A 7,500-nucleotide genomic window follows, 5' to 3' on the forward strand; every position below is an offset into this window, starting at 1 on the left:
GGTAAAGGATAGATAAGACAGTAACAGCAGTATACTGTAGGTAGGGGTAAAGGATAGATAAGACAGTAACAGCAGTATACTGTAGGTAGGGGTAAAGGATAGATAAGACAGTAACAGCAGTATACTGTAGGTAGGGGTAAAGGATAGATAATAGACAGTAACAGCAGTATACTGTAGGTAGGGGTAAAGGATAGATAATAGACAGTAACAGTATACTGTAGGTAGGGGTAAAGGATAGATAAGACAGTAACAGCAGTATACTGTAGGTAGGGGTAAAGGATAGATAATAGACAGTAACAGCAGTATACTGTAGGTAGGGGTAAAGGATAGATAGTAGACAGTAACAGCAGTATACTGTAGGTAGGGGTAAAGGATAGATAAGACAGTAACAGCAGTATACTGTAGGTAGGGGTAAAGGATAGATAAGACAGTAACAGCAGTATACTGTAGGTAGGGGTAAAGGATAGATAATAGACAGTAACAGCAGTATACTGTAGGTAGGGGTAAAGGATAGATAATAGACAGTAACAGCAGTATACTGTAGGTAGGGGTAAAGGATAGATAATAGACAGTAACAGCAGTATACTGTAGGTAGGGGTAAAGGATAGATAAGACAGTAACAGCAGTATACTGTAGGTAGGGGTAAAGGATAGATAGTAGACAGTAACAGCAGTATACTGTAGGTAGGGGTAAAGGATAGATAATAGACAGTAACAGCAGTATACTGTAGGTAGGGGTAAAGGATAGATAATAGACAGTAACAGCAGTATACTGTAGGTAGGGGTAAAGGATAGATAATAGACAGTAACAGCAGTATACTGTAGGTAGGGGTAAAGGATAGATAATAGACAGTAACAGCAGTATACTATAGGTAGGGGTAAAGGATAGATAATAGACAGTAACAGCAGTATACTGTAGGTAGGGGTAAAGGCTAGATAATAGACAGTAACAGCAGTATACTGTAGGTAGGGGTAAGGTGACTAGACAACAGGATAGATAATAAACAGTAACAGCAGCATTTGTGATGAGTGTTTGAAGTATGTGTGTGTGTGTGTGTGTCTGTGGCGTCAGTATACATGTGTGTGTGTTGTGTGCGTGTTATTGTGTATACCCCTGAGGGGCCCCTTTATTGATGGTTAGCGGCCCGGCAGGAAGTCCAGGAACCAGTTGCAGGAGGAGCTGTGAAAGTCCCAGGGTCCTGAGCTTAGTGATGAGCTTGGAGGGCACTATGGTGTTGAATGCTGAGCTGTAGTCAATGAACAGCATTCTCACATAGGTGTTCCTTTTGTCCAGCTTGGTGAGGCCAGTTGAGAGTGCAATAGCGATTGTGTCATCTGTGGATCTGTTGGGGTGGTATGCAAATTAGAGTGGGTCCAGGGTGTCTGGGATGATGGTGTTGATGTGAGCCATGACCAGCCTTTCAAAGCACTTCATGGCTATAGATGTGTTCTACGCGGTGATAGTCATTTAGGCAGTTTGCCTTGGCGTTCTTGGGCACAGGGACAACGGTGGTCTGCTTGAAACAAGTTGATATTGCAGACTGGGTCAGGGAGAGGTTAAAAATGTAATTAAAGACACTTGCCAGTTGGTCACAGGCTCTGAGTAGGCGTCCTGGTATTCCGTCTGTGAATGTTAACCTGTTTAAAGGTCTTACTCACATCGGCTACGGAGAGTGTGATCACACAGCTATTCGGAACAGCTGGTGCTCTCATGCATGGTTCAGTGTTGCTTGCCTCGAAGCAAGCATAGAAGGCATTTAGCTTGTCTGGTAGGCTGCCATCACTGGGCAGCTTGGGGTTGGGTTTCCATGATAGTTTGCAAGCTCTGCCACATCCTTTGAGCGTCACAGCCGGTGTAGTAGGATTCGATCTTAGTCCCGTTTGATGGCTCGTCAGAGGTCGTAGCGGGATTTCTTATAGGCATCGGGAATGGTGTCCCACTTCTTGAAAGCGGCAGCTCTAGCTTTTAGCCCGGTGCGGATGTTGCCTGTAGTCCATGGCTTCTGATTGGGGTTTTAATGAAGATGGTGACTGATGTGGTAAACTCCTCAAAGGAAATTATGGCTGAGACATTACGTACCAAAAAGTTTAAGATCAGCACCATCTTTACACACACACACACGCGCGCACGCACGCATGTACGCACACACACACACACCACAAAACTCATAAAATCATGGCGCATAAAAACTCATAAAATCATGGCATCACGGGTGTGAGTTCTCACCCTCCTTGGTGTCAACCTGAGGGGAACGGAGCGGAAGGCTGTTCTCTTTCAAACTGAGCTGCTGGAACATAGGTTTACTCTGGAGAGAGATAGACAAAAGGATGAAGGGATGGAGCGAGAGGGAGAGAATAGATGGAGAGAGATGGGATGGGAGAGGAGAGAGGGGATGGCAGAGGAGAGAGAGAGAGGGAGAAAGTGAGATGGCGAAAGTGAGAGAAGGGGACAGTTGGATATAAACCATTAGATTATTAACTTAGCAGTAACAGATACTTTCTACCCTCGCCCCTCTTCCCTCCCTCTCTCCCCCGTTCTTCTCTTTCTACCCTCGCCCCTCTTTTCCCTCCCTCTCTCCCCCGTTCTTCTCTTTCTACACTCGCCCCTCTTTTCCCTCCATCTCTTCCCCATCTTCTCTGTCTACCCTCGCCACTCTTCCCTCCCTCTCTCATCCATCTTCTCTTTCTACCCTCGCCCCTCTTCCCTCCCTCTCTCCCCCGTTCTTCTCTTTCTACCCTCGCCCCTCTTCCCTCCATCTCTTCCCCATCTTCTCTGTCTACCCACGCCCCTCTTCCCTCCCTCTCTCCCCCGTTCTTCTCTTTCTACTCTCGCCCCTCTTCCCTCCCTTTCTCCCCATCTTCTCTGTCTACCCTCGCCCCTCTTCCCTCCCTCTCTCCCCATCTTCTCTGTCTACCCACGCCACTCTTCCCTCCCTCTCTCCCCCGTTCTTCTCTTTCTACCCTCGCCCATCTTCCCTCCCTCTCTCCCCCGTTCTTCTCTTTCTACCCTCGCCCCTCTTGCCTCCCTCTCTCCCCATCTTCTCTGTCTACCCTCACCACTCTTCCCTCCCTCTCTCATCCATCTTCTCTTTCTACCCTCGCCCCTCTTCCCTCCCTCTCTCCCTATCTTCTCTTTCTACCCTCGCCCCTCTTCTCTCCCTCTCTCCCCATCTTCTCTGTCTACCCTTGCCCCTCTTCCCTCCCTCTCTCCCCATCTTCTCTGTCTACCCACGCCCCTCTTCCCTCCCTCCCTCATCCATCTTCTCTGTCTACCCTCGCTCCTCTTCCCTCCCTCTCCCCATCTTCTCTGTCTACCCTCGCCCCTCCCTCTCTCCCCATATTCTCTTTCTACCCTCGCCCCTCTTCCCTCCCTCTCTCCCCATCATCTCTGTCTACCCTCGCCCCTCTTCACTCCCTCTCTCCCCATCTTCTCTGTCTACCCTCTTCCCTCCCTCTCCCCATATTCTCTTTCTACCCTCGCCCCTCTTCCCTCCCTCTCTCCCCATCTTCTCTGTCTACCCTCGCCCCTCTTCCCTCCCTCTCTCCCCATCTTCTCTGTCTACCCTCTTCCCTCCCTCTCCCCATATTCTCTTTCTACCCTCGCCCCTCTTCCCTCCCTCTCTCCCCATCTTCTCTGTCTACCCTAGCCCCTCTTCCCTCCATCTCTCCCCATCTTCTCTGTCTACCCTCTTCCCTCCCTCTCCCCATATTCTCTTTATACCCTCGCCCCTCTTCCCTCCCTCTCTCCCCATCTTCTCTGTCTACCCTCGCCCCTCTTCCCTCCCTCTCTCCCCATCTTCTCTGTCTACCCTCTTCCCTCCCTCTCCCCATATTCTCTTTCTACCATTGCCCCTCTTCCATCCCTCGCTCCCCATCTTCTCTGTCTACCCTCGCCCCTCTTCCCTATCTTCTCTGTCTACCCTCGCCCCTCTCTCCCCATCTTCTCTGTCTACCCTCGCCCCTCCCTCTCTCCCTATCTTCTCTGTCTACCCTCGCCCCTCTTCCCCATCTTCTCTGTCTACCCTCGCCCCTCTTCCCCATCTTCTCTGTCTACCCTCGCCCCTCTTCCCCATCTTCTCTGTCTACCCTCGCCCCTCTTCCCTCCCTCTCCCCATCTTCTCTGTCTACCCTCGCCCCTCCCTCTCTCCCTATCTTCTCTGTCTACCCTCGCCCCTCTTCCCCATCTTCTCTGTCTACCCTCGCCCCTCTTCCCCATCTTCTCTGTCTACCCTCGCCCCTCTTCCCTATCTTCTCTGTCTACCCTCGCCCCTCTTCCCTATCTTCTCTGTCTACCCTCGCCCCTCTTCCCTCCCTCTCCCCATCTTCTCTGTCTACCCTCGCCCCTCCCTCTCTCCCTATCTTCTCTGTCTACCCTCGCCCCTCTTCCCCATCTTCTCTGTCTACCCTCGCCCCTCTTCCCCATCTTCTCCGTCTACCCTCGCCCCTCTTCCCCATCTTCTCTGTCTACCCTCGCCCCTCTTCCCCATCTTCTCTGTCTACCCTCGCCCCTCTTCCCCATCTTCTCTGTCTACCCTCGCCCCTCTTCCCTATCTTCTCTGTCTACCCTCGCCCCTCTCCCCATCTTCTCTGTCTACCCTCGCCCCTCTTCCCTATCTTCTTTGTCTACCCTCGCTTCTCTTCCCTCCCTCTCTCCCTATCTTCTCTGTCTACCCTCGCCCCTCTTCCCCATCTTCTCTGTCTACCCTCGCCCCTCCCCCCATCTTCTCTGTCTACCCTCTCCCCTCTTCCCTATCTTCTCTGTCTACCCTCGCTCCTCTTCCCTCCCTCTCTCCCTATCTTCTCTGTCTACCCTCGCCCCTCTTCCCTATCTTCTCTGTCTACCCTCGCCCCTCTTCCCTCCCTCTCACCTTTTGCTGTGGAGGACATTCATCCACAGTGCTGAAACACAAACAAACAGAGAAACTAATAAACATGTAACTCCATTTTTGGATTGAAGCTTCCATTTCCTCTATCCCGCTACAGATACACACACACACACACACACACACACACACACACACACACACACACACACACACACACACACACACACACACACACACACACACACACACACACACACACACACACACACACACACACACACACACACACACACATACAGCCCTAGGCAGTGCTCATGTCTCATATAAACAATGATGTCCTTGTGCTGTACACAGACAACACATACATATTCACATACTGTACATACATACAGCGCCAGTCAAAAGTTTGGAAACACCTTCTCATTCAAGGGTTTTTCAAAATTTTTACAACTATTTTCTACATTGAAGAATAACAGTGAAGACATCAAAACTATGAAATAACACATATGGAATCATTTAGTAACCTACATTAAAAAGTGTTAAAGAAGTGAAAATATATTTTAGATTTGAGATTCTTCAAAGTAGCCACCCTTTGCCTTGATCACAGCTTTGCACACTCTTGGCATTCTCTCAACCAGCTTCTTGAGGTAGTCACCTGGAATGCATTTCAATTAACAGGTGTGCCTTGTTAAAAGTTAACTTGTGGAATTTCTTTCCTTCTTAATGCGTTTGAGCCAATCAGTTGTGTTGTGACAAGGTAGGGGGGTATACAGAAGAGCCCTATTTGGTAAAAGACCAAGTCCATATTATGGCAGGGAACAGCTCAAATAAGCAAAGACAAATGACAGTCCACCATTACTTTAAGACATGAAGGTCAGTCAATCCGGAACATTTCAAGAAATTTTAAAGGTTCTTCAAGTGCAACTTGCCATAAAAACCATCAAGCGCTATGATGAAACTGGCTCTCATGAGGACCGCCACAGGAAAGGAAGACCCAGAGTTATCTCTGCTGCAGAGGATAAGTTCATTAGAGTTACCAGCCTCAGAAATTGACAATGACAATGACCCAACACACCTCCAGGCTGTGTAAGGACTATTTGCCCTAGAAGGAGAGTAATGGAGTGCTGCATCAGATGACCTGGCCTCCACAATCACCCAACCTGGTTTTGGATGAGTTGGACCACAAAGTGAAGGAAAAGTGCTCAGCATATGTGGGAACTCCTTCAAGACTGTTGGAAAAGCATTCCTCATGAAGCTGGTTGAGAGAATGTCAAGAGTGTGCAAAGCTGTCATCAAGGCAAAGGGTGGCTACTTTGAAGAATCTCAAATATAAAATATACTTTTCTGGTTACTACATGATTCCATGTGTGTTATTTCATAGTTTTGATGTCTTCACTATTATTCTACAACGTAGAAGATAGTAAAAATAAAGAAAAATCCTGAAATATGTGCACAAACCTTTGACTGGTACTACACACACACACACACACACACACACACACACACACACACACACACACACACACACTCACTGTCTGCGTCGTAGAAGCTTCTGGAACTCCTTCATGTCTTTCTCCAGAGATGGAAACTCATAAAGATCCTCTAACACACACCTAGAGAGAGTCTGACACGCACACGCACACACACACACACACACACACACACACACACACACACACACACACACACACACACATTAATATACACCTCTAACAGACAGTTATAGAGATACATTTACGGTACTTAAACCTAAATATATCTGATGACGTGCTGGGGGACAAACATAGCTGCAAATTCACAAGCGTGCGCACACACACACACACAAACACACACACACGCGCGCGCAGACACACACACACACATACACACACGCGCGCAGACACACACACACACACGCACGCAGACACACAGACACAGACACACACACTTATCACTGACATGCAGCATACATCCCCATTGCTGCTTGTTACTAGGCAACTATCACCTGGGTTACACTAGATTATCCCCATGACAACACTCACACTCTGGTTACCATGGTAACACAGCACAGAGCAGCAGGTTACAGCAGGCCAAGTGATCAGTGTGTGTGTGTGTGTGTAAGAATGTGCAGTGATGCTATTTCCCATGTATGTAGTAACCAGTGTCCAACCTTCATGAATGTCTTGATGTGTTCGTCCTCTCGTAGGAAGTCCTTATATAGGCGTGTCCAGTGAGAGACCAGGTGTAATACCTTCCTCTTCCTATAGAGGGCCTCCTTCCCTTCCTCCTGACCCACACGCTTACTGCTGTAGGTGGGACACGTTAAGGACAACACACACACACATTCACACTACACAGAGACACAGACATAAATACATACATACAGAGACAGATAGACAGAGAGAGAGAGAGCAGTGTGTAAAGGATATTGTCCGAGCAAGGCCTGACAGAGGTCGTTGGTCGTCATGAACACCAGGTACGTCAACAGGAAGTCATCCAGCAGCATCTCTGAAACAGGAAACGCATCACAGGTCACAGACACAACAACCTTCATACACCTTAGACAGTGAGAGAGAGAGACAGAAAAGTTGGATGAGGGTTTGTGTCAAAAGGGCATGGGCCAGACTTAAACCCACGGCAACACACTATATGAGCTCTGAAGATTGCTGCCCTTGATTCCCTGTCCAGCCCAGGCC

General features: G+C 48.6%; 1 protein-coding gene across 2 annotated transcripts in view; it reads right to left on the reverse strand.

Moving 5' to 3' along the window:
* LOC110487912 (rap guanine nucleotide exchange factor 5) overlaps positions 1-7,500 on the reverse strand; it is a 90,643-nt gene that overhangs the window by 16,381 nt on the left and 66,762 nt on the right. The window contains exons 12-16 of one of the 2 annotated variants that reach the window (XM_036970892.2): positions 7,234-7,312; positions 6,975-7,116; positions 6,358-6,449; positions 4,868-4,898; positions 2,227-2,305 (exon numbers count right to left, since the gene is read on the reverse strand). In XM_036970892.2, the coding sequence (XP_036826787.2) occupies positions 2,227-2,305; positions 4,868-4,898; positions 6,358-6,449; positions 6,975-7,116; positions 7,234-7,312 (423 nt within the window). Of the gene's footprint in view, positions 1-2,226; positions 2,306-4,867; positions 4,899-6,357; positions 6,450-6,974; positions 7,117-7,139; positions 7,313-7,500 lie in introns of those variants that run through there. The other variant, XM_090227543.1, reaches the window with a different exon arrangement.

Source organism: Oncorhynchus mykiss, chromosome 30 (assembly GCF_057628025.1).
Source record: "Oncorhynchus mykiss isolate SJ-2025 chromosome 30, ASM5762802v1, whole genome shotgun sequence".
Taxonomy (NCBI): domain Eukaryota; kingdom Metazoa; phylum Chordata; class Actinopteri; order Salmoniformes; family Salmonidae; genus Oncorhynchus; species Oncorhynchus mykiss.